Source organism: Chrysochloris asiatica, unplaced genomic scaffold (assembly GCF_000296735.1).
Source record: "Chrysochloris asiatica unplaced genomic scaffold, ChrAsi1.0 scaffold00009, whole genome shotgun sequence".
NCBI lineage: Eukaryota > Metazoa > Chordata > Mammalia > Afrosoricida > Chrysochloridae > Chrysochloris > Chrysochloris asiatica.
Genome location: NW_006408527.1, coordinates 10,724,669 through 10,751,886, shown reverse-complemented (window position 1 = coordinate 10,751,886; position 27,218 = coordinate 10,724,669). Strand labels below are relative to the sequence as shown.

Here is a 27,218-nt window from a genome sequence, read left to right as displayed (position 1 = left end):
GGAAAAAATTAGCCTGCCTAATGCGCTGGCCTGCAAAGTCAGTTTGAATCACAAGGTAAGCAATTCAAGCTCACCAACCGCTTCTTGGAAACCCTATACAGGGTTGCTAAGAACCAACTCAATGGCACTTAACAACAATATGATGGTTGTAACTGTGGTTGCTTTGGCAATGCCAGACCAAATGATTTCACAGGCCATATAGAGAGTTCTGGTGGCATAGTGGTTATGAATCGGGCTGCAAACCACAAGGTCAGCAGTTTGAAACTCCCAGCTGTTCCACGGGAGAAAGATGAGGCTTTCTGCTCCCGTAAAGATTTACAGCCTCAGAAACCCTGTAAAGGGTGACTATGAGTCGGAACCAACTCCACAGCACATAACAACCACAACATAAGGCCTATAGGCTGGAAATTCCCCATCCCTGATCTAAGCAATAACCAGGATGTTGAAACAATAACAGGACCTCAAATGAGTAACAACAATGTGTTGTTGTTTTTTTATTATCGGATCCCTGGTGTGACCCTGTAGGATATATATTGGACTGTTAACCAAAGGTCAGTGGCTCAAACCCATCAGCCATTCCTCAGAAACCCTATACACTTAACGACAATGCTAAACAACAACAATCTTATTGGTACTTATCAATAATCATGTTGTTGTTAAGTACTGTGAAGTTGGTTCTAACTTAGCAGCCCTGTCTAGAGTTTCCAAGGCTGTAAATCTTTGTGGGAATAGAAAGTCTCATCTGATGGGCTTGAACCACTGACCTTGTGTGCTTATCCTACCTCACCTTCATGCTACCAATACTAATTATGTTGCTGTTGTTGAGTACCATTGAATCAGTTCCAACTCATACTGATAGGGTTTCTGAGGAGCGGCTGGTAGGTTTGAACCTCTGACCTTATGATTCAAATAACCTTGCTGTCCAGTGCTTTATCCCACAACATTGTCCCAGGACTCCATACTAGTTATTGTTGTTGTTGTTAAGTGCCGTCGAGTCGGTTCCGACCCATAGCGACCCTGAACAGGGTTTCCGAGGCTGTAAATCTTTACGGGAGCAGAAAGCCTCATCTTTCTCCCACGGAGCAGCTGTTAGTGTCGAACTGCTGACCTTGTGGTTCACAGCCCGGTTTGTAACCACTACGCTACCAGAGCGCAAATGATCAATAAATATTCACTATAACTAGTATGGTATAAATATTCACTCATATGGATGCGAAAGCTGGACAGTGAATAAAGAGGATCGTAGAAGAATTGATGCCTTTGAGTTGTGGTGTTGGAGGAGAATACTGAGGGTGCCATGGACTGCCAAAAGAACCAATAGATCTGTTTTGGAAGAAGTGCAGCCAGAGTGCTCCTTGGAGGCCAGGATGGCTAAGCTTCGTCTCTCCTACTTTGGACATGTAGTCCGGAGGAAACAATCGTTGGAGAAGGATGTCATGCTGGGTAGGGTGGAGGGTCAGAGAAAAAGAGGAAGACCTCCAACGAGATGGATCGGCCAGGTGGCATCATTGATGGACTCGGGGGTGGCAGCGGTGGTGAGGTTGGCCCAGGATAGAGCATTGTTTCGTTCTGCTGTGCATGGGGTCGCTATGAGTCGGTTCCGACTCGATGGCACCTGACAACAACAACAACATACCATACTAGTTATAGTGAATATTTATTGATCATTTGCTAGATGCACCAACCATAGAAAGTCATATCTTAATCATTACAGTTCTCAAAGGCCTTTCCATCGCTGAAGATTTATAAACCTGTCAGGTCTAATAAACATTTGTAGACCCCTTTAGTACCTCTAGATGGAGTTCTGTTGTGGCACTGCAGGATAATGCACTGGACTGCAAAGTCAGCTTGAACCTCAAGGTTGGCAGTTCAAATCCACCAATTGCTCCTCAGAAACCCCATACAGGGGGAAGACACCCAGTGAGATGGATTGGCAAGATGGCAGCATCAATGGGCTCAAGAATGGCAACAATTGTGAGGCTGGTCCAGGACCGGGCAGTGTTTCGTTCTGTCATGCATAGGGTCCCTATGAGTCGGTACCAATTCAATAGCATCTAACAACACAAATGTTTTGGAACCCACTCAATGGCACTTAACAACAACAACAGTAACTTCAAGTACTAGAGGAGGATTGGGAAAAGATGAGAAAGGTGCTGAAAATACAGGTAAAATCCCTGCCTGTAAAGAACTCTCAATTCAACAAGGGAGACAGAAGTAGAAACTATAATCCATGGCAGAATAAGATCAATAACTAAGGACAGAAAGAGCTTTGGGAGCAGTACAGAGGAAGTTGTGATTAGTACTGAATAGGTAAGAAACACATGGAAGGCTCCATGAACAAGGTAGTATTTGATGTGGATTTTTAAATGAATCAGGCTGCGAGCCGCAAGGTCAGCAGTTTGAAACTACCAGATGCTCTGCAGGAGAAAGATGAGGCTTTCTGCTCCTGTAAAGATTTACAGTCTCGGAAACCCTGTACAGGGTCGTTATGAGTCGGAACCAAATCCACGGCACTTAACAACAAAAATAGCATTTCCAAGGTATTTCCAAATCTATGTTGTTGTTAAGTGCTGTCAAGCCAGTTCTGACTCATAGTGACCCTGTATAGGGTTTCCAAGGAGCAGCTCGTGATTTTGACCAGCTGACTTACAGTTCAAACCGACCTTGCAGTGCAGTACTTATTCTACAGCTCCATACCATTCCTATAAACAGAGGAAAGGGCATTCAATACCAGCATAAGCAGAGGTCAGGAGCCTTGGAGATCCATGACATGTTAGAAACACTCTCTCATATATGTGGTTAGTGCTGCAAGTGGGTGAAGGAGAGAACTGGATGGCAGGGAGTTTTGTGTCAGATCTTGGAATGTCTTCAGTGATGAGCTACAGTGTTTGGATTTTCTTCTGTAGATAATGGAACACCACTGACTGTTTCTGAGGTGGAAGCAAATGTGTTTTGCTGAGAAGCTTTTAACAAGAATCAAAGTTAAGGAGAGGCAACATGGCAGCATCCAGTTCTGGAGATCCTCTAGATGCTAAGGGTAGAAAGGGCCTGATGGCTCAACACATCAACCCAGCTCCAGAGAAATGGACTCCCGTGCAGCTGCAATTCATGCAGCAGGTGCAACTTCACCCAGGAGCAGAAGATGCTGCAACAGCGATGGACCGGGAACATCGTAGCTGGCCTGGGCATCAGAGCCCTGGTGCTTGCTATTTATGGTTACACCTTCTACCCAGTATCCCAGGAGTGTTTCCTAGATGAGCTAGAGGACAAGACCAAAGCTGCTAAAGCCTGAGTCCTGGCTAGAGCATCAGGCCCCTGATCCTGATGGTTACCACACATCTCCAACCTACTTGGCGTCCTTTACCAGCCGGATGATATTCCATTATTTGTAGAAAATTAAGCCTGTTCACAGTTTTGTTGGATTTACTAACCTCATACCATAACTGAACCCAAGAAGCCAGGGACTTATGCATTCAGTCATCATAAAAGGAACGATGTGCCCCCTCGTATTCAGTGTGTGCAGTGACCAAGTCCTTCCTGTAGTTTGTTTCCGTGTTTGACAAATGTGCAACCCTGGTTTTTCCTAACAGCTCTGACTGATTTACCTCTTTCACATCTAAAAGGGGGATGACTGTTACGTGGGTGAGAGGTGGCAGCTCCTAGCAGTATTGGAGCCTGAGGTGGGAGTGTTCAGCCATGTTGAGAACAATAAATTGACTCACTCTTCCTGAAAAAAAAAAAAAAAGAATGAAAGTTAGATTGGAAAGGTAATAATAACATTTGCTGAATGTTAACCGTGTGCTTATCATTGTTCCAAGCAACTTGCATTCTGACACACTCCACCCTACTCATGTATGAAGTACATTCAGTAACTACCGCATTTTACAGATGGGAAAACTAAGGAAAAAAAAGTTTTACCAGCTGGTTTACAGTCACACATCCGGTTAATGGAAGGTCCAGCATTATAACTTAGAAGTCCTCTCTGGAGCTGTAGTTAAGTTATCTCACTGCAACACCCCCTCAGGGACCAGTTAGGACCCTATCACAATAGCACCTATGAGAGATGATGAAGAATTGCATTAAGACTGTTGTTAAGAGCTGTTGAGTGGGTTCCAACAGAAGAAACACAGCCCAGTCCTGCACCACCTTTACTGTTATGTTTGAGCCCACTGTTGCAGCCATTGTGTCACTTCCTCTCATTAAGGGTCTTTCTTCTTTCTCACGGACCCTTTACTTTACCAAGCATGATGTCCCTTTCCAGAGACTGGTCCCTCAGGATAACATGTCCAGAGTATGTAAGACAAAGACTCTTCATTCTTCTGGCTATCCCTGGTATATTCAATATTCTTCGCCAACATCATATTTCAAATGCATCAAATCTTCTCCAGTCTTCCTTATTCATTATCAATCCTTCCCATACATATGAGGCAATTGAAAACACCATGGCTTAGGTCAGGTGTGGCTTAGTCCTCAAAGTGACACCTTTGTTCTTTGACACTTTAAAGAGGTCTTTTGTAACTGATTTACCCAATACAATATGCTGTGTGATTTCTTGACTGCTGCTTCCATGAGTGTTGATTGTGGACCCAAGTAAAATGAAATCCTTGACAATTTCAGTCTTCTATCCTCTTATCATGATGTTGTTTATTGGTAAAGTTGTGAGGATTTTTGTTTTCTTTACATTGCACTGTAATCCATACTGAAGACTGTATTCTTTGATCTTCATCAGTAACTACACTGAAGGGGTCACCCTAAAAAAGCTAAGCTGGAGACAGTGAAGACCTGATCGAGGGACAGGATGGAGAGATGAGTATAAGGGAACAGAGAGCTTCCACAAAGAGAAAATGGTCTCCTAGGGCCTAATGGTGAAGGAGCTCTGGTAGCGTAGTGGTTATGAATCGGCCTGCGAACCTTAAGGTCAGTGGTTCGAAACTACCAGCTGCTCCGCGGGAGAAAGATCAGGCTTTCTACTCCTGTAAAGATTTACACCCTCGGAAACCCTGTACAGGGTCACTATGGGTCAGAACCGACTTGACGGCACTTAACAACAACAACAACAAGGGCCTAATGGATTAGGATTGAGAAGAGAATGGTAGATTTGGGGTTCAGAAGGTCATGCTTCCAGTAATGCAGGAGAAATTTCTAAAATGTTGGGAGAAACCTTCCAAATCAGGTTCCCCATATCAGAGACATAAGGTAGAACCTTCCAAAATAGACTTCCCCATACCAGGGTGGAACATTCCAATATAGGGTCCCCCTGTGGGACATCTGAGAGGTTCTCTTCCCATCATCTGAGAGAAAGTAAACTGGGCGAACACTGAAATGTCTTTAGTCTCTACATTCCTGCCACTCTGGAAAATGCTCTTAGACAACATATTCCAGCAATTGAGCTATTAAAAGGGAAACTGAGGCAGGCAATCCTGGAAAGAGTCTCTGATTTTCTTTAGCAACCCATTAGGGTCAATGGAAACCTGTACTTTGATGTTTTGTTTTTGTTTCTTAATCTTCCTTTCTGTCTTCCCATGACACACAGAAATGCAAACACACACATCAGGCATAAGAGGGCTCCTTCACAAGAACATTTTTCTGGATCAGACTGAATGCAGCTGGGAGGGAGGGGATGCAGAGCAGAGGAAAGGAAGGAGAGATGTCAGCCACCCTAGCAACTTTCACTCCCCTTTAAGACTGCCTGGTTACGGTCCTAGGAGAGAAAACCTCTGCACACCTCCCCTTTAATTCGGTTTATTGTTGAAGCAGGGGAGCAGCTAATCTTCACAGACCTGTAGGAGCTGGAGTGGAAGCCCAAGAGCAGCTTCTTTCTGAGCCCCTGGGTAAGAAGGACCTGCTTCTTTTCTTGACTTTAGGGGTTTTCTTGATTAGTGGGAGCTATCTGGTACCTAGGGTCTGTTTTGTGACCTGAATATCCCAGCTCCAGTTTCAGTCTTTCCTGACTCTCATGGTATCAAAGATAAGTTGTAGCTGTCTTGGGAAATAAGTCTGAATGAGGGTCCAGGTAGGATCTCCCTGGAGAGTCATCAGGCCATCACTCCAAAGCTGATGGGCATCCGTCTGCCTTTCTGGGCAGGGAAAGGGGAGCAAAATATCTGCATGCCCCACCTGCAATGCTTGCCCGCTGCATTCCAGTGACAATCCTATGGGGCTTTGAGTCTGGGAGGGATGGTCATCCACAGTGTCGGGGGCTCCAACTCTCCCTCATCTTTTCAACAACCTTCATCTCTTAACCTCTCTGACACCATCTGTCAAACGGGGTAATCATGTTCACTCTGCCTATATCTTGGGATTGTTGTGAAGGGGTCAAAAAGGAGGTTTATAAGCAGCTTGTGGCTCTGCACAGCCAAGCAAAAATGAGTAGCCTCCTTCCCTCCTGGCAGGGTCCTTGGTGGGGCTCCAGGCTGTAAGTCTCTGGCTGCATTTAGACGCAGAACTCAGACATTGGTGGTGCCTTCAGTCACAAGCCCACTCCTTCACCTTCCCCAGGAGCATATCTGTCTCCCTCTGTCTTTAAACTTCTTTAGTTTATAGCTCTCATGCAAAGATGTTAACTGGAGGTCTGGCTTTACCACCACCCCACCACCCCTAGCCTCACTGTGGCCCCTTCTTTCCACGTAACTTTGACGCACAAACATTAACCCTGAATCTCCTGGAAGCAGCACTGTTCTGGCTGCAGTGAATGTCTGACCAGTCTCTTGTTCTGGAGCCAGACAAATTGGTCATGAGGAAAATCTCTGAGAAGGGTCCGAGAGTCATGCAGATTCTGTCTTGGGGAAACAGATGATCTTTCCCTGAGATCACAGACAGAGCTGGGTCCCAACGTTCCTACTGACTCATATTTTACCAGAACCAATGAGTAGATCCAGCAGAGAGTTTCCCATTCGGAAATAGATCATGACACAAAGTGCTTAGTAATTCCTGACACAGGACCACACTTTAGAGTTTATAATATGCTTTTAATTCATCATCTATGGACAAGCTCATCAGATTATCTTTTCCCTTATTACAGATGATAAAACTAAGGCACAAATAGGTTAAATGGCATGCCTGGGATTGCAAAACTGATTGCTAGTAGAGCCAGCATTTGAACCCAGATCTTCTGATAAATGCAGTGACTTTTCCATGATACTACACATAGTTATGGTGTGTGTGTGTGTGTGTGTGTGTGTGTGTGTATTAACAGAGCAGTTCAGAAAAATGGGGTAAAACTACTTTTGGAGAGAAGACTGAGGTCTGAATGAGAAAAGGTATATGATGGAGCCAGGAGAGGACATGGTGCCCCTACCTTGATTCTAAGAAATCTGAGTGCTCTCAGGAGTCAGCGATTCCCAGATCATCCAAGCCGTGTTCGAGGTGTGTGTGTGTGTGGGGGGGGGGGGCAGTCAGGTGTTAGGATTGCATGAGAAGATAATAAGGACCCTGGCTGATATAAGTGACATTCTGGAATCCACCTCTAGCAGAGCAACAGGTGATAGATAGGGTGCAGTAACAAGGACGCTGGTATTGGAATCTGATGGCCTGCGGCTCCCAGCTCAACTCTGTCATTGGCTGTTTACTTTGGGGCATCTCACTTAGCATTCTACCCATCAGTTCCTCATAGGCAAAATGGGATTGTTATTATCTACCTTAAAGCTGGCAGTGAAGCATTAAACAAGACAGAGCATGCAAGGTGCAGGTGCCTAGCACAGTGCTGGTCCCAAGCCAGGTACTCATTCCAGGGCAGTGAAAAGTCCCGGGAGCAATTCTGGCTGGAAAGAAAAAGAAATCCCCTGTAAGAGGGGAGTGCTTCCCTCGTTCCCTCTCCCCCATACACACATGCACACAGCCAGAAATAAATTGCCACACGGAGTGTGAGTGACGGTGCCCAGGCACAGCCTGCCAGTGCCTGGCAGAGTGAATGAGCTGCAGCATGAATGAGAGGGGGGAGGGCCCAGTGAGTCTGCAAACAGGCTGCGTGCTTGCGTTACTACCACCACGGGCACAGCACCACCTCGGGCCATTGCGAGGGGCCTGAGAAGAGAATCAAGCCCATGGGGAAGCAGGGGTCTGCATGGAGGATCAGTGATTGTCAAACCTGTGTCCTTGGAGGGAAGACTGGTAACTGACACAGCCCTCTTGGACTCAACCTGCCTTCTCAGATGAAAATCTATTCGCTCACCTTCTGAAAGCCTGTGGAGTTTCCGTTGGAGGTTTTCATGGTCATGAGCACCGCACCTGTACAAAGGAGACACATCTGACATTGGAGCTAGACTGAAAGACAGCATGTGACACACAGTCAACATTACCCTTGAAAACTCCTTCGTTTTCTCCAGCATCTTGCCCATGGAGAAATCCAACACTAGCAGTGTTTCCTCCAGTATTGTAGCAGATGTCTGTTGCCTTGGTTGAGTACCAGATGAAGTACTTGGCTGGCATTGCAGCGCAATGTTGTATGGAAAGTTATGTATCCTTAAACACTAGAATCACAGTAAGATGAGATGCTCACACTGGGAGAGCCATGTGAGAGCTTGGACCAGCTGAAGAAACAGCATTCATGTCTCCTGTCTTATGTTCAGGGATATTGGTGGCTCAGTAGTAGAGCTCTTGACTTCCATGCAGGAGACCCAGGTTGGAGTCCCACCCAATGCAGTTCATGCTCAGTTACCATCCATTTGTCACTGGAGGGTTCCATGTTGGCATTCAAACCCACAAGCTGCTCCAAGGGAGAAAATAAAATGTGGCAGTAGGCTTGCCAAGACTGCAAATCTTTACAAGCACAGACAACCTTATCTTTCTCCTGAGGAGTGGCTGGTGGGTTTGAACCATTGACCTTGCAGTTAGTTGCCCAATGCCTAATATACTATGCCACCAGGACTTTTTGGATAGCACCTTAGAGATAGCAAAATGCTGGCATGCGCACTGATGCACTGGATTTCCAGAAAAAAAAGTTGAGAACTATACAGGGTAGGAATTATTATTCCCATTCAGCAGATGAAGAAAGTGAGACCCAATGTGGGTACTGTTGTTAAGTACTGTTGAGTCGGTTCCAACCCTTAGGGGCCCTGTATAGGGTTTCCAAGGAGCAGCTGGTGAACTTGGACCACCGACCTTGTCAATCACACTGACTTTGCAGTCCAGTGCATTAACCCACAGCACCACATTGATTAAGAACAGGTAGTACAACTGGTCCTAGAAGCAGGCCTTGCTTTCTTCAACAGGTCTGAAGTGTTGACCCCTCAGGCACCAAATTAGATCCTAGCGAATTCTCCCCTCATTTCCTCTGTGAAAGGCACACAATCTACCACAAATAAACATATGATTCTGGCTTATTTACGCACAAAAATGATTTGGGTTAAACTTAAATGTGAATTTGAGTCTGAAATAAGCTTCAGGAAGCAACTGAAAAATCTTCTCCCACAGTGATTTTGTGAACAGAAACTTCTATACAGAGTAGGTATTTTCGATGCAGGATTAGCGGGAGGGCTGGAGAATGTAGGTGATGTTTTATGAAGTTTCTGCCCAGCCTCAAGTCTCTATGAGCCTTTAGGGTCTGGGACCTGGGCTTTGGCAAGCTGAGGAGTCACTTGGATTCCACACACACTAGAAATGAGTTCTGACAGCACACACAGACCCACACGTGTGGTTGGCTGATGGCAGCCTGCTGGGAATGTGGACTACGACTCAAATAAATGGACAGTCATAATGAGTCAGAGGTGGCCTGGTCCACAGTTTCCAGAGTATGCTTTGCAGAACCCTAGATTTGCTGAATGTTAATAGGTGACATGAAAGCAAAGGATTTCACAATCACCAAAGTTGGGATGTGCCAAATTAAACAGCATTATGTAGATTTCTGTAAGAGTCCTTAAAGCCTCTAATAAGCTAAGTGGATCATGGCTTTCCAAGCAGGGGGCCAGACAGGGAGCAATTTCACTCCTATCATGGAAAGTCTCCTGGGAGTCATATTCTAAAAAACAACCTTCGGGGAACCTTAATCTAGTCCAATCTTCTCTGCTCACCTAAGAGAAAGATGGAAACCCAGAGAAGTAGACTGCTCTTCTGGGGGCTGCTCAGCGCCTCAGTGCCAAGCCAACAGGGGAGCAAGAAGGGGGAATCTTTCTAGCTTGCCCTTTAAGCCACAGGTTGATGGCAAGTTCAATATAGGTCACAGTCCAGCAGTCTTGTGGGACCCAGGCAAGAATCCTTCCCAGTTGTATGGCCTTTTATTTCCTTTATATTTCCTGATATAGTTCCACGATTCTGTGTGCCCCTGTCTAGAAGCAGAGACCACATTTTAATTAAAGATGAACCAGCTGATAACCTGCCTCCAAGGCCCACAGACCTTTCCAAGTTCTGCTTCCAAAGAATAGAAATCCCCAGAAGTAGAGATTACATGAAAAGCAGTTTTAGGATGGGCTGATTCCTGTAAGGTTAGTACAGAAAAAGGCAGGGACATCTGCTTATCATGCCCTATGTAGTGCATGCCTCCTCAGAAGTCCCAGGTGAGCACATCCAGAAGTCGGCTGGTTCTTTCCATGGTATAGTCCAGACTCAGCCATTCTCAGTGACTTGGAGACTGCCAGGGAGGTACTCAAAAGACTCACTCCCTGCCTGTCCCTGCTACATTTGGTTTGTCTGAAATGCCGTCACAGAACATAAACCATATCCACTTTAAGAATACAACTGAAGATTTAAGGAGCCCTGGTATCACAGTGGTTAAAATGCTTGGCTTTTAATCAAAAGGTCAGCAGTTTGAACCCACCAGCTGCTCCAAGGGAGACAGACGAGACAGTCTGCTTCTGTAAAGATTGTTGTTGTTGTTAAGTGCTGTTGGGTCCATTCTGACCTATAGTGACATATGGTTTCTGAGGAGGAGCTGGTGAGCTTGGCACGCTAACCATATAGTTCAAACCAACTTTGCAATCCAGCACATTAACCCCACACACCAGGACTCCCTTGGAAACCCTATGGGGGCAGTTCTACACTGTCCTAAAATGGCAATGTGAATCAGAGAGCAATGGATTTGTTTTGTACTGTGGGTTTGCTAAATATGCATTGGATTAAATTGAATTGAATTCCTTTGAATTAAAGCATGATGTCCCAAGACTCTAATAAAGAAGGGTAATACTCATAAGCTATTGTTGTTAAGTGCTGTCGAGTTAATTTCCACTCACATAGACCCTGCATAGTGTTTCCGAGGCTGTAAATCTTTGTGAGAGAAGAAAGTCTCATCTTGCCCCCATGGAGTGGCTAGTGGGCTTGAGCCACAGACCTTGTGGTTCACAGTCCACTGCTTATCCTCCAGAACCACAATGCTCCCGTCTTAAGCAATTAGCCTAGCTGATTTATTAATAAACACCTGAGTTCTGTGGCTCAAGATGGGAAATTTTGACAGAAAGGCCATCCAGATCAGGCTACAAAGAGTGAGGGATCAGAGAGAGGGTCCTGAGCGGTGGGGGGTCATGAGGTGATCGGGCATCTTTGGGGTGTGGTGATGGCAGGAGGAGGCAGCTGCAGCCAACTTTCCCTCTTTTACCACTACTTGTTACAGTCTGTCTGGCACCAGTTCTGCTCCTTTGTTGACTGAGCCGAGGAAGCAGAGGAGAAGGACATGGAGGTTCCGTGGAAGGAACATGTCAAGGGCACCTGCTCCAGGCTCTTGGCCCAAGTAGCTCTCACCAGCACCTCATAAATATCCAGGCTGGCTGCCACCGGGAACCACACAGCCTGCCTCCAGAGTAGGACAAGCCTGCCTTCAGTGGCAGCCTCCACCCCACGGCTGTACAGCCTGCCCTTCAGGAAAAGTATTCCCCTCTACAAAGCCTTGTGTACAGCTGCAAACTCTTGCCCCAAGAGTCCAGGAAAACCACTTTAATAATGTGATTGAGTCTTATCCAGGAGAGAGGCACTGTAGGCCCAGGGGAGACGATGAGCTAGACAAGGTATCTGTCCCTATGCAGTTACTTTCTAACTTCAAACAAGTCAACAGGATCATTTCAGATTGTCCTATGGAGCACTGAAGAGAGGAACAGGAATGAAGTGACTCCAGACAGAATGGATACTGCAAAGTATCCCATGGAAGAACTGTCCTTCCTCAGATCCTACTACAGGCCTCAACAACATCCGTTCCTGACGTGATGGTGAGGCAAAGAAGCGATGACGATTCTGCCTGCTGTGGTCATTCTGCCACACCTGTGGCTCCACAAAAAGCAGAGCCTCGATGTGAGAAGTGGGGGGAGGTCTTCTCACTCCAGAGACCCCAAGTTATAGTTGTTAAGTACCGTCAAGTTGGTTCCGACTCAGCAACCCTGCATATGGTTTCAGAGGAGCGGATGATAGGTTTGAACTGCCAACCTTGAGGTTAGCAATTCAGTGCTTATCCCACAGTGCCACACCAGGATTCCAAGCCCCCTAGAGAGCAATGTAAAGAATATATCCTCCCACCTATCAACACTTACCTATCAACACCCACCTTAAATCTACTGCTCCACCAATCCTCTGATGAGCCCACCCACTCTCTTGTCACTTCTCCTTCATTCATTTAATAAGCATGGACTTGATAGGCTTGGGGTCCTGGCATGGTGCTGTGAGATAACGCTTTGACCTGCTTTATCCCACAGGTCAGTTTGAACCACAGCGTGGTAGTTCAAACTCCTCAGTCGCTCCTTGGAAACCCTATACAGGGTTACTATGAGTCGGAACTGATTCAACAGCACTTAACAAGAACAACAAAGATAGTATGTACCAGGCACAGGGCTAGGTATTTGCTGTTGTTGTTACGTTCCGACTCATAGCGACCCTGTATAGGGTTTCCAAGGCTGTAAATCTTTACGGGAGCAGAAAGCCTCATCTTTCTCCCACAGAACAGCTGGTATTTTCGAACTGTCAACCTTGAGGTTCGCAGCCCGATCGTAACCACTACGTTACCAGAGCTCCTGGGGCTAGATGCTAGAGATACAAAATAAGTAGTTCACAGTCCCTGCTTTTTGAGAGCTCACAGTCTGGTGAGGGAAACTGACAAGTAATTAGATGGTTACAATCAACCTCTGAACCATTTTGGCCATGACTCAACCTGTCCATTCATTTGCCACTTCTCATGAACTGAACTGTGCTTTTAGTTGTTTATTTATGTAACTATTTGGTCTTTCCAACTTGATTGTAAGCATGTGCAAAGCCAGGCTCATATCACAGGACTTTCTGTGTTTAGTCCAGTGAGGGAAGGAGCCCTGGTGACACAATGACTGAGCACTGGGCTGCAAACAACCGCTCTGCAGGAGAAAGACTGCTTCCATAAAGATGTGCAACTTTGGAAACTCCAGAGAGCAGTTCTACTGTTCTTCAGGGTTGCTATGAATAGGAATTTATTCAATAACAAAGGACTTGTTTTTAGTCCCTTGGGGGAAGTCTCTGGGTGGTATAAGCCCTTAAGTGCTTATCTATTAGCTGAATGGTTGACAGCTGAAAACCACCCAGAGTTAGCTTGCAAGATAGACCTGGCAGTCTGCTTTCCAAAGTCACAGACTTAAAAGACTTATTGAGCTCTTCTACTCTGCACACATAAGTTGAAATTAACTCGATGGTAGCTTACAACAGTACAGTGGGCACACAGGGGATGCTCTGTATGTGCTTGTTGAATGAAGGTGGTTCATGAATAAGGTCATTTCCTTTGGCAGGAGATAGTTTTGCAGGATCTTCTCCATCTTAATGTCGTCACCCCTGTTGGGGAGTGAGTCCCAAGCAGCCTGAACTAGCCACTAATGCCCACAGTCCATGGTATCTCCTGAGCTGTGAGTGTAAAATCAGCTCTAAAGCTCAGATAGGTCTGCAAGGCTGTTACTGAGCTTTGAAACCGCTGGAAGTTGTTGCTGTCTTTGAGGTAGGGAGTACTTTACAAACAAATGACAGCAGTATTGGAGCTTCAAACTTCTCAGTAATTGTCTTCCTTTTCTCTGAACGGGCCAAGATTGCAAGAGTCACGAGAGGAGGGGGAAGACTTTAACAGAAAGCAACAGAAAATGGAACAAGGTCTCATGGATCCCTTTGTTAGCTCTGTAATGCAGAGGGCAGGGGTGGCCTGAAGAAGAGTTCTCTTGAGTCCAAGGAGAGTCAGGGAGACAGTGCCAGGGGAATGGGAGGTAGAGGGCCACGAGGGGAGAGTTCAGCTCTGGGCCCCTGAGTTTTGCACCTTGCACTGACAATAGAAGGAAATTGTTACCATTGAGTGTATGGGAGGAGGGGTGGGCGGGAAAGATGTTTTCTTATAGCTGAGCTTCAGCTAACAAGACTATGTTTTTAAGCTATTTAAGAGAAATGGGGAAAGAAAGAAAGAACAGTGAGTACAGCTCTGCTAATGAGGTGCTGAGGCCTCCTGGAGAGCAGGCAGGCATCCCATGGGGGCGCCAGGAGGGGGAGTGACAAATGCCGAATCTCTGAGCTGCAGAGGAGGCTCTGGACCAACAGGTTCCTCACCAAGGAAAGCACCAGTGATCCTGTGAGACAGAGAGCGGTGAGCGAGCAAGACAGAACTGAGACTTGCTGAATTTACTCCTTTAAACATCCCTCCCTTTAAACTCACTAACTATACTCTTCAAGATGTCCCGGCTGCTGTGTGTCTACAGTGTACGGAACATTGGTCCAGTCCAAATGCCAAGCATTCTGATAAGTAGCAGCTGCTAACTTGGGGTCAGAATCTGCAGATTGAAGCCTGACTAAAGACATCTCCCTCCCAATTCTAATATTTCATTCTCTGCAGATCAGTTTCTGCCAGTTAGAATCCATTTGTAGACTGTGTCCTTGAAATCAAGCATCAAGCTGTCATTTCTGGCAAGTCCTCCTCTGGTCAGTGACTAGACTCTGAACTGCTATGGTCCCTCTGGACTGACCCTTATTCACCACACAGACAAAAGGAGCAAGCAATTCAACAAACGGCCTGAATACGCAAACACAAGCTACCAGTTCTACATGCGGCTGAATTCGAGGCAAAGGAATTCTTTTCTTAGATGATTTTTAATTTATAATAGTGGCACAAGTGATGAACACATTTGGCCGCTAAATAAAAGGCTGGATGATGGATTCTCCCTAGAGGTACTTTGGAAGAAAGATCTGGTGATTTATTTCTGAAAAATCAGCCACTGAAAACCGTGTGGAGCACAGTTCTACTCTAATTGGCATGGGATTTGCCAGGTGTCAGAACTGACTTGAGGCAACTGGTTGGTGGCTTCTAATGTAGATGGATTGCAAATGGTCATTATGCTAAGACATGCAAAGCCACTATCCCCTATAATATCTTTCTCATTAACTTCCACACTCAAGGTAGCAACAACCCACCATCCACCCATTGCTATCAAGTGATTCCAACTCATACTGACCCTGTGTACGATTTCAGATGCTGTAAACCTTTTTAGGAGCAGAGTTTCAGCTTTCTCCTCCAAAAGAGTGGCTGGTGGGTTTGAACTTCTGACCTTGCTATTAGCAGTCCAGTACATATCCTATAGTGCCACCAGAACTCTTTAGGTGGATCTGTAGGGTGAGGGGATGGGAAACTCTAACTTTGAACTTGTTTATTAATGACATCTTAATCCCCTTTGGTTTAAAAAGTCCTATGTAAATGGTCCAGTCTCTTGGAGGTGGCTTTTCCTCCTCCTGCTCTATATCAAGGAGGCGTGGTGCAGTATAGTGTATTTCTGGGCTTCACTGTGGTGTGGGAGGGATAAGGGGACCCAGCTACCACAATCCTCTAGGATCTCATGAGATACTGATGACCACTGAGGTATGAGCGGTCCTGTCTTGCTCTGAAGGGTAGGCTAATACCTTCCATTAAAGGCCCTGGTCTCGGCCATTGGCTTCCACTTGAGAAGCCCAGCTCACTGCCATCTCTTCTTCCCAACCCCAGGCCTCTGTGAGTTGACTCCTTCCTGGACCACCCCTCTACACCCACACCCCTTCCCGGAGCCCTGGGTAGTACTGAGCTAGTAAATGTTTAACAACAGCTTCTTAGTTTCTGTGGGAGGTGGGAGGAGCCTTGACTTTTAGCATTTGCCGGTTGCCATGGTGTACAGACTCCCACTATGGTCAATTTCAAGCTGACAACACAACAACCACTAAGCATGAGTTGGGAAGAAATGTGCTCAGTAGATTCCTGTGAGTGGGTACTAGCTGGCTCTAGCACTCTGCTGTTCTTGAGGAGTTTTGGGGCCCCTGCTTCTCAAACAAGCACTGCCTCATATCATTCTTCTCCTCCTACACCTGTCCCATGACGTGACTGCATAATGCCCTTTTAGGTGTGGTGGCTAACCATTCTTCATAGGCTCACTGCCTATGCTTAGCAGGGTTCCAGGAAGCCCATACATCCATGTCACCAGCCTCCCCCATTGCTGGCTTGATATTATAACCCAAGTGGGTAAAAGAAAACTATATGCCCTTCTTACACACCAACAATTTCTCTCATTCCCTTCCCCGTATTCACTTGGTCGAAGTATTCGTCTTCCTACCTCCTCTTCATCTACAACAAGGGCCTCAGGAACTCTAAGGCTCACAGTTAAGTTTTACTGTGGAACCCATTCTATGACATGTATCCCCCAGATGTGCCCTTCAGTACACAGACAGCACTGGGCATGTGCAGCTGTTGTTGTTACCTGTCATTGATTCTAATTCATGTGATCCCACATGTGAAGAGTAGAACTACTTAAGAGGGTTTTCAAGCCATGACTTGGAAGCAAATCAACAAGCCTATCTTCTGAAGCACCTCTGGGTTGGTTTGAACTGCAGACCTCTTTTCTAGTAGTCAAGGACTTAACCTTTTGTGTCACCTTGGGACTCTTCTACATCTGTCATATAACCAGTGTGAGACTGTGATTTGTTGATTGCTGAATGAATATGGTTATTCCAGAATTCTGATATAAAGTTAGCACACCATTCAATTCAGTTTGCAATAAATAACTAATGTCTGTCTAGCACGGTACTAAACACTGTGGGAGTCACAGAGGTAAATACAAAGCTCATTCTTCTATTTGTCCATTTAACCCCTGACAGACAGGAGGAAGGTAGGAGTAGGAATGAACGTAGACATGGCAGGGTTGTGCTATTAGGAAGAAAGCCAGACTGACTTCCTAATGCGAATACATATCTTGGGGATCATCTGGGTAATTTAGGAAATACCCGGGCTCAGGTCAAATCCTACTCTTCCCCACTCCCCCCGCCCCAGCTAAGCTGTACATATGTGTTTATTCACAAGAAATATGTATGTTACAAGTTGAGTTTCCACTATAAAGTCGAAACTCCCTGAGGGCAGGGACTGGGTCTTTCTGGTCTTGTGTTCATGGTACTAACACAAGGGCATTTGGTGGGTATGCAATAACATTGTTGTAGCAATTAATGTAAGTAAGTGGGGAGAATAGTCTTACTTTGGCTAATTATCCAGGTTTGGGGCCTAATCCTTCCTTCTAGCCACCACATAATACTTCTTGCAACTTGTTATCAGTTTATGTGAGAAATGAACTGAATAGAGACTTTTTGCCATCTTTCCCTTTCTTCCTCTCTCACTGCTTTTCTGAAACAAAGCATCCCTAGAAGCTTCAACTCTGGAGGCAATGGGTCGAAAGGAAGAAGATGACTGCAGTTCCTGGAAGAAACAGACGACCAACATTCGGAAAACCTTCATCTTCATGGAAGTGCTGGGATCGTAAGTTCTGGGACTGGGAGACTGGAGCCTGACTGGGCTGTTTACTATGGGGGGGCTGGAAAAGAAAGAGCTGTTCTGGGCTAGCAGCAACTGGTGAACTGGGACTGGGACTTGCTGTGGACCCTCTGTGGAGCTGTAAGATAGGCACTGGACTGGTTACTGCAAGGCTGGCAGTTCAAACCCATCAGTTGCTCTCTGAAACCATATACAGGGTCTTTATGAGTCAGAACCAACTCAACAACATCCACCACCACAACAGAGGGACCTAGAGAAGGAATCCTGGTGGCACTATGGATTAGGCACTGGCCTACTAACCTTCAGGACAGCTGTTCAAACCCATCAGCTGTTCCATGGGACAAAGATGAGGCTGTCTGCCCCTGTAAAGATTTAATGTCTCTGAAACCCTACATAGTGTTGCTATGAGATAGTTTGCAATGGGTTTGGGGGGTGGGGAGTGGGGCCTAGGGAATCTCTGGGTAGTGTAAGGATTAACTAGCTCAGCAGCTAACAGAAAGGATGGTGATTTTCAGTTCACCCAGAGGTATCTCAGAAGAAAGGCCTGGTTAGCTACTTCCAAAAACTCAGCTATTGAAAAATACTATGAAATGCAATTCTACTCTGACACACATGGGGTCTCTGTGAGTGACATTTGACTCACAGAAATGCAAGGAAGTGAGGGAACATTTTACAACCTTGGAAGTGGGTAGGGAGGACACTTTGGGGTAATACAGAGGGAAAGCTAGTGCATGGAGACCTCAAGGAAGACCAGCCTCTTTTACCCACTTTCTGCCTCTTTCCCATCCCTAGTTAGCCCCATCCTCCTTTCTGATCTATGCCCTTTGGGCATCCAGGATCTTGGGAGAGAGTAGTTTATAGCACAATGACTCGTTGACCCTAAAACGTTCCTGCTTCTCCTCACCAAGCTTCTTCATTTCTCCCAACAGCGAACAGTTGAACTCTGTAGTCAGCTATAGATGGAAACAAAGGGGCGTCTGAGGTCCAGAGAGCTATCAGGTTACCCAGCACCTGAATCAGCTCTCCACAACCATCATCTTCTCCCTATTTAAGTGATTTGGCTATGTTGGAAATATCAAGTCACTCTAGTTCAATATCCTACAACTCTTCGGGGTATCTGTGTCTGCCCTTTGACACTCATCACACAGATTGTAGATAAGAGACAGCTCATCTAGAGCTAAGGCTCCAATTATTTCTGCCTCTCCTTCAGGGTTGTGTGCAGTCTCTGACACAGCTGCTCTAGGTCACCAGCCCTGTCTCCTCAGAACTCCAGCTGATCAACTAATTAGTGGGGGTTAATTGAGCATGAGCAGTGAGTAGTCATCAGTAGGCTATCCATTCAGGCAAGCTTTCTCTTTAGCCAATTTTGGCTACATTTAGCTCCACTCTGCCTTATCAAGGGGGCAGTGGTGACCTCAGGCAACGATGGCTGCTCACAGGCTTACTTCAGACCGAGAGGAGCCAGGAATGGGACTAATAGACCTCTGTACCCTCGGTCCACAGGCAAACAGGGCTCAGCACATGAGGAAGAGCTCAATACCACAGCCGATCATAAGCGTTGGGTCTCTGCCAAAATGGGATTGGCTAGAAAGGAGTTGTTTTTGGCAGGATTCATGACCAAGGGTCACCTCAGTGAATCAGAGATGATTTGCTAAGCATTCCAAAAGCCAAAAGAAGGAAGAAGGCGTATTTGTCATCTGTTCAGACGTGTGTGGTAGGACTGGAAACAATGACCGAAAGACCTCTTAGAGCTCAATGAAGTCTATCGTCCAAGCTTCTAACCCTGGAGGATTACCAGAGCCACCTGGGGAGCATAGCCCTCTAATGTTTTTCTCATTAAAAAGATTTTTTTTGGTCAAATATGGTGTTAGGTGCCATTGAGTTGATTATGACTCATAGTTGAGTGGATTCTGACTCATAGCTACACCCTGTAATGCTGTGGAATGGCTACACAGAGTTTAGTGAAACAGATCACCAAGTATTTCTCCCACAGTGGAATTGAACTGCTAACCTTTCCATTAGTAGACAAAGCCAGTTCTCAACCAACTCCAGTCCCTAGTAGCCACTAACCTACTTCTTGTCTCTATGAATTTGCCTGTTCTAGATGTTCAACAGGACTCCTGGTGTGGTGCTGTAAGATAAGAACTAGACTGCTAACCACAAGGTCTGCTCCTTGGAAGCCCTACTCAGAGTCTATGTGAGTCAGAACCAACTCAAAGGCACTTAGCAACAACAGATATTCCATAAGGTGCATTGATGGCACAGTGATTAAGTACTTGGCTGCTAACTGAAAGCCTGGTGGTTCAAAACAACCAGTCACAATACACTATGGGAGAAGATGGGCAGTCTGCTTCCATAAGATTTGTTTTTGTTGTTGTTAAGTACCTTTGAATCTGTTCTGATAAAGGGTTTCTGAGGCTTTTAAAATATTTTGTGGGAGCAGAAAAGCCTCATCTTTCTCCTGCAGAGGAGCTGGCAGGCTCAAACCGCAGACCTTGTGTTTGGCAGTCCATTGCTCATCCAATGGAGCCACTGTGCTCCCCCATAAAGATAACAGTTTTGGAAATCCTATGGGGTAGTTCTAATCTGCCCTAAAGGGCAACTCACTACAAAAAAGGATGCTTTTTTTAGATGTTTCATGAAAATCATTCTTTAAAAAAAAAATTGTACCTGACTAATTTCAGAATTGAGTACATGCAGAGGCACCTTGACAAAAAAGACTGCTACTCTTCTGAGAAACCAGTCACTGGAAACCCAATGAAACACAGTTCTACTCTGGTATGCACCATGAGTGGAAATGACTTGATGGCGCCTACTTTGGTTAAGTTTGGACTTGATTTCACTCAGCATATTTCCAAGGTTCATGCAAGTCATAGCATGTGTCAGAACTGCATTACTTTTTTTTTTTAAGTTTTTATTGTGAATTGAGTGAAAGTTTTCAGGGCACGTCATCAGTTTTACTCCATTACTTTTTATGATTGAATAATACTCTATTGCATGCATAGTCCACATTTTGTTGATCTCTTCATATACACATACTTGTGTTCATCTATTCATCTATCCATACAGCGCCCTAGTGTGGCGCTGTAAGATAAGCACTGGACAAGTCAAACTCACTAGCCACTCCTTGAGTCTCTGTGAGTCAGAATTGACTCGGTGGCACTTTAACAGCAATTGATAGGCACTTGGGTTATTTCCACCTTTGACTATTGTGAAAAATCCTGCTATCTACTCAAATCTATTTGAGTCCCTCTTTTCAATTATTTGGGGTATTTATCTAGGAGTGGAATTGCTAGGTCATATGGTAATTCTATGTTTAACTTTTTGAGGAACCAATGAATTGTTTTCTACAGTGATTGATTTCTCCAACTTTCAATTATGAAAATGTTTAAACATACAGGGAGAGTGAAATAATTGCACAATGAAAGTGAATTCTACTTCCTACCTAAATTCAACAATTATTGATAATCCACACACACATGTACACACACATACACACACACAAATTTTTTGCTCAGTTGTTTTAAAGTAAGTTGCAAACAACATGACCTTTCACCTTGGAATCTTCTGTCTGTATTCTCTAAGGACAAAGGCATTTTCTGATAGACCTTCGTTGTCATTGTCACACTCAAGAAAATTAAAAAATTCTCGACTATTATCTTAGTAAGGTAATTAAAAAAAAAAATACAGGTTCTTGTTCTGAATTACTAAACTGGAATTTTGGGAGACTAGACCCAATGGCCAAGGAGCTCTGGTAGCGTAGTGGTTATGAATCGGGCTGCGAACCTTAAGGTCAGCGGTTCGAAACTACCAGCTGCTCCGCGGGAGAAAGATGAGGCTTTCTACTCCCGTAAAGATTTACACCCTCGGAAACCCTATACAGGGTCGCTATGGGTTGGAACCGACTCGAAGGCACATAACAACAACAACAACAACAACAGACCCAATGGCCAGGAAGGAATCTGAGGGAGCCCTGGAGAAGCAGTGGTTGAATCATCCAGCTGCTAACCATAAGGTTGGCCGTTTGACCCCCCCTGCCACTCCACGGTAGAGAGATGTGACCGTCTGCTTCCATAAAGATTTACAGCCTTGGAAGTCCTTCGGGGCAGTTGTACTCTGCACAAGAGTCTCAGAATTGACTTCACAGCAATGGGGTCAGGGTTATTTGTGTGTTTGTTTGTTTGTGGTCAGGAATCAGCATCTTAAGTATGTCCCTGGTGATTTTAATGTAGCCAAGTCAGCACTGATTTGGGGAGTGGAGGACTAAGAGTGGACAAGTCATATGTGTTACAACAGTTGAGGCTGAACAGAGACTTAAAGGAAGGCACCTTTGCAGCACTCAAGAGTGAGACTACAGTCCCCACAAAGCTACCAAGGTGAGGTGGCGTGCAGAGGGGAGTAGGTGTCGGTGGAGAGCAGATGCCCCTGGTCAGAAGCTATTAAGAGACCCATGATAAGGTCTCTTCTGATCCTCAATTCCTCTGGAACAATCCACCAGGGAGAATGACCTTCTGTTAACCCTGCCCAGACACCACCCACAATCCCAGGGTGATCTCCTTCTGAAAAATCAACCATGGAAAACCCACACAGTCCTGACACGCATGGGACTACCATGACTTGAAGTCAACAATGACTGGTTCCTTGTCAAGTTCAGGATACTGCAGTATTTGACTGGTGGTGGTGGTTGTGTGCTGTGGATTCGGTTCTGATTCATAGTGATCCTGCATAGTGATCGCTTACATAGCGATTCATCTCGATGATACTTAGCGATCACTTACATAGCGATTCATCTCTATATAGCAATCACTTACACAGCGATTCATCTCGATGATACTTAGCGATCACTTACATAGTAATCACTCAGGATCGATTTACAGCTATCCTGAGGCTGTACATCTTTACAGGAGCAGAAAGCCCCATCTTTCTACATCGGATCAGCTGGTAGTTTCAAACTGCTGACCTTGAAGTTAGCAGCCCAAGTCATAACCACCACACTACCAGAGCTCTAAAGCTATTCTGGATCAGAGATCTGTCACCAGAGCTCCAGGTCTCTACAGTTCACATTCCTGACAGAGAATTTTCTCCTTAGTCCCTATCCCACCCCTTTGTCCAGGCTCCCAGCAAGAAAGGAACAGTATTCAGAGCAAGATCTGAAAACCAAGCTCTGTTGCACAAGCACTCCTGACTCTGAAGTCTCTGCATGTCTTCGTGGCTTCTGACCCATGCAACTTTGTTATTGTTGTTAAGTGTTGTCAAGTCAGTTCTGCCTCATAGCAACCCTGTATGGGGTTTCCAAGGAACAGCTGGTTAGTTTGAACTGCCAACCTGGTGGTTCAAACTGATGTTTCGGTCCAGTACTTATCCTACAGGGCCACACCAGGACTGCCATGCAACTTTAGTGGCTAGAAACTAGTTCTCTGTTCCCTACCTAGCAGGACATAATTAAGTCTTCTAATCCCCTCTTCTGCCCCCACCACATACACCTCTACATGCAGAGTATGTGACTAAAGCAGTCTGAGACTGAAGAGCAATAACACTATGTCTAATTGCCATAGCATTGCACAGCTCTAGGGCACACTATTTAGATACACTGAAGACAAAACAGGGCGTGTAAATGCTGTCTCCAGGGTTGTACAAATTGAAGGCCTAGCTGATACCAGAGTGGATGTCAGCTTAAAAATCAGAGGATCGATCATCTATGTGTATCTTCAAAGTTACACATGAGAAAAATTATGAAGGTGGATCTTAGCATATCACAGTTCCTAGGAATCTTTGGAATCCTGGTGTGGTGCTGTAGGATAAACACCAGACTGCTAACCACACGGTTGGCAGTTCAAACCTACCAGTCTGTCCTCAGAAACGCTATTCAGGGTAGCTATGGATCTGAACTGACTCCATGGCTCTTAATGACAGCAACAAGGAACTTTTAAATTCACATAGTCAACTCTCTCGTTCTATAATTAAGGAAAGGCAAGCATAGAGATGAATAGAGTACAAAACTAATCCCAGTCCAAACTTCTCATACATCTATCCATCCAACCATCCATTCATTAAACATTGATTGAGCAGTTGCCTTATGCAACTAGGCACTATGCAACCAGGCATCCTTATCTTCCATTATTCCCTGCCTCATACTTTACACACCATACTGCCCACCCTCCATGTTTTTCTCCTGCTTCCTTCCCGTCCCCACCTGAAAAACCACTTCCTATTCTTTTTTTCACTAGCCTAGTTCTATTATCAGAGTTCTGGTGTGGATAAGCACAGGACGGCTAACCAAAAGGCTGGCGGTTCAAACCCACCAGCCATTCTTTGGAAACTCTATACAAGGTCACTATGAGTCAGAATGGATTCTATGGCACACAACCACCACCAATTCTCTCGTCTGTTAAAACCAAGTTCAGAGTGTTCTTATGTCAGGGAGCCGCATGTGTGCACCTCAGATAATCCAAGTGGCCACTTTGTACAAACTAGGAAAAAGTGTCACTTCCTCTAGACTGAATAATAATTACTAAATGAAAATCTACAATGACACCAAGATGAATGGCATCTCCTGGAGTTGCGCAGTATATAACCTACCCAACCATAACAGAGAGAGACCTGTGTCAGAATGCCCCATGTTTGTTTGTGTGTGTCTGTCTCTCACAATAGATTATACAGTGGGACAATACTGATCACAGTGCCTAACCCAGAGGTTCCATCAGTTCAGCAAGCATTCATTGGATGCCTAATAGTATTTTTCTAATCAAATGTTAATGGCTTACTTGTCTGTGTTCTTCACTAGACTACTGGCACCTTAAGAAGGCAAACATTACTCTCCTTTTATCTCCAGTGTCTAGGACTCCACTGATGCTCAATAAATCTTGGTTGAAGGAATGAGTGAATGAATGGATGAATAAAACAGGCTCTAAAGGCTCTGATTAACTCAATTCCAACTGCAGCTGGGGGAAACAGGAAACTCAGTCACAGGAAACACTAAGTATTTTCTAATGAAGATTTTTAAAGCTCTAAAAAAGCTTGACGGCGACCGGGACCTCATTCTAGCATATCCAGATGGCAGAAAAGAGGGCGACTCAGCTGTTTCCTCACTTAAACGCTGCCTCCAATTATTAATTTTAAAAAAACTAGTTGACATTGATTCAATTTGAACTCATGGTGACCCCATGTGTATCAGAGTACAACTGTGCTCCACAGAGCTGCAGTTTCAGTTGGTTGCCAGACCTTTTGTCCAAGGTACCTCTGCGTAATCTCGTTTCCGGCCAGCTTGTTAACTGTTCATGCCATCCATGGTCTATTCTACCCCTGGATAGTATTCAAATCCTAAAAATATCATCATTAACCAGGTACCACAATGGCCATGGAAACTAGCTACCAGCCACACCTGCCTTTATCTGTCCATTCATTTTCTCTCCAACAGTTTTCTCTAGCCAGCAGGAACTAAGTTTTATCTCTTGGTGTCTCCTCCTCAGAGGTGCTTTTTCAGAAGTTTTCCTGGTTAAGCAAAGACTGACTGGCAAGCTCTTTGCTCTGAAGTGCATCAAGAAGTCGCCTGCCTTCCGGGACAGCAGCCTGGAGAATGAGATTGCTGTGTTGAAAAAGTGAGTGGGGTTGAGGTTGGTAGAGTACAACTTTGAGATCATGCTTCCCTCATAACATTACCTTCAAGAAGAACTGGAGTGGGGCTTCCACACCCAAGGGCATTGCTCTCTTTGAGGGGTTGACAGTCAGTTTGGTCAGTCAGCTACATTTAGTCAGACAGCTTTGTTTATTTTTTGAGCAAATTAACTAATGAAGTGACTGGTAGAAGAGTTGGTTTGTTTAGGTAGGTTGGAGATCAATTAGCTCAAAGGAGCAAAAAGTCAATACAGAATCAATACCAGTAAGAATCAAATATTAAGAAAACAGCATAAGATTTGGAAATTAAGCTTAATATATTCCAAAGCAAATGTGGATTCAGCACCTAGCCATTCTGATGGAAACTACACTATCAAATTCTCAAACGTTTACAATGGAGCTCACACTACAAACCCTGGTGGACCTCTTACGGTGTGCCACAAGTGTGTGAGGCCATAGGATGAGGTGGACAAAACTCCTCACTCTCAGAAGTTCACACTTTCTGGCTAGACAAAGCCTGTTGTTGTTGTTGTTGTTGTTGTGTGCCATCAAGTTGATTCTGACTCATAGCAACCCTGTGTGACAGAGAAGAACCGCCCCCATAGGATTTTCTAGTCTGTCATCTTTATGGGAGTAGATTAGCAGGGTTTCCTCCTATGTAGCTAATGGGTGGGTTCAAACTCTTAATTGGCAGCTGAGTGCTTAACCATTGCTCCAACAGTGTTCCTTAGAAACAGAAGGGACCATAACAAACTGATTCTGTCTAGTGTGAATCCCATCAGCAAAAGGTATAGTTTGGAGGAGACAGGGCTTTCTTTTGTCTACATGTGTTTTTATGAAGACAAGTTATTAAGTACATTTTCAAAGAAAAGCGACCTTAATAGATGAGTAAAGCTTTGTGGGGACAGAAGTGGCAGTGAACAAAAAGAGTATCAAGAATGGAGGGAATCGTAATCATTGCAATGAAACAAAATATGACAGGATGAATGTAAAGCTGTTGTTCTCCCATGTAAACTATCACTCAACTCACAATAAAAACTTAAAAAAAAAAAAAAGTATTAAGAGGGGAATTCAGACCAGGAGGAGCATAAGCTTCAATGCAGAATCATGATAAAACTATTAGGGAAGAGTGTGGATTGAAAGCCCCTGAACTTAGAATGAGAAGCAGCTAAGGGATAGGAGATGAAACTAAAATGATGAAGTGAAATCTGGTAAGTGCTATTGGGTGCCATGGCTGTGAATGTTGACTCAGTTTTCAAGACAAATGTAAAAGAAGGCATGGTGAGAATTTAGAGCCATCCCTCTTAAGTAAAGCAGAGGATACAGCCTAGAGGCTGGGAGATCAATTGTAAGACTTTTTACACTGGTCTCGGTAAATGTTGAGGATACTAGCAAAAGTAATTGCAGAATTGTGTGATGGCAAGAAGGCTGGATTGAAGAGATGTTTCAGAGAGAGGAGCGGACTGTGTTTAGGTTGGCAGGTAAGAGAAGAGCATTACAAATTATTCTGAGTGATGACTATGCGCTATAATCAATGTAATTGATATTACTAAATTGTATACTTGAAAACGTTCAATTAATAAATGTCATGTTATAGATATTTACATCTATAAATTTTTTTTCTCAAATGAAAGTAAAATGATGCTGATATAGAGTTGAATTTGTGGATGGTAATATCATGGCTTCAGAATGAGAATAACGAAGGATATGCAGCCTTGGAGGAAATAAAATAAATTGGTTTGAACCTACTACATACAGGTATCCACCTATCTTCACATGTAGGCATCTGGAAGGATATTATAGATGTAGATCTGTGCTCTAGGGAGATTGTAAACTCATTGACAGCAGGAACTATAGTGGGCTTTCTTATCATTTGCGTGGCAATGCCAGTCCCCTAACATGATACATACTCAATAAATAT

The 27,218-nt window shown here is 44.8% G+C and overlaps 1 protein-coding gene and 1 pseudogene across 1 annotated transcript in view; both read left to right on the top strand.

The window, feature by feature from the left end:
• The first annotated feature begins 2,997 nt into the window (after positions 1–2,997).
• On the top strand, positions 2,998–3,319 carry LOC102827322 (annotated as a pseudogene).
• Positions 3,320–5,764: 2,445 nt separating this feature from the next.
• Positions 5,765–27,218, top strand: part of CAMK1G (calcium/calmodulin-dependent protein kinase IG) — a 39,513-nt gene continuing 18,059 nt past the window's right edge. The window contains exons 1-3 of the mRNA XM_006834049.1: positions 5,765–5,831; positions 17,548–17,668; positions 25,153–25,281. Coding sequence (XP_006834112.1) covers positions 17,577–17,668; positions 25,153–25,281 — 221 coding nt within the window. The 5' untranslated portion in view covers positions 5,765–5,831; positions 17,548–17,576. The remainder of the gene's footprint in view (positions 5,832–17,547; positions 17,669–25,152; positions 25,282–27,218) is intronic.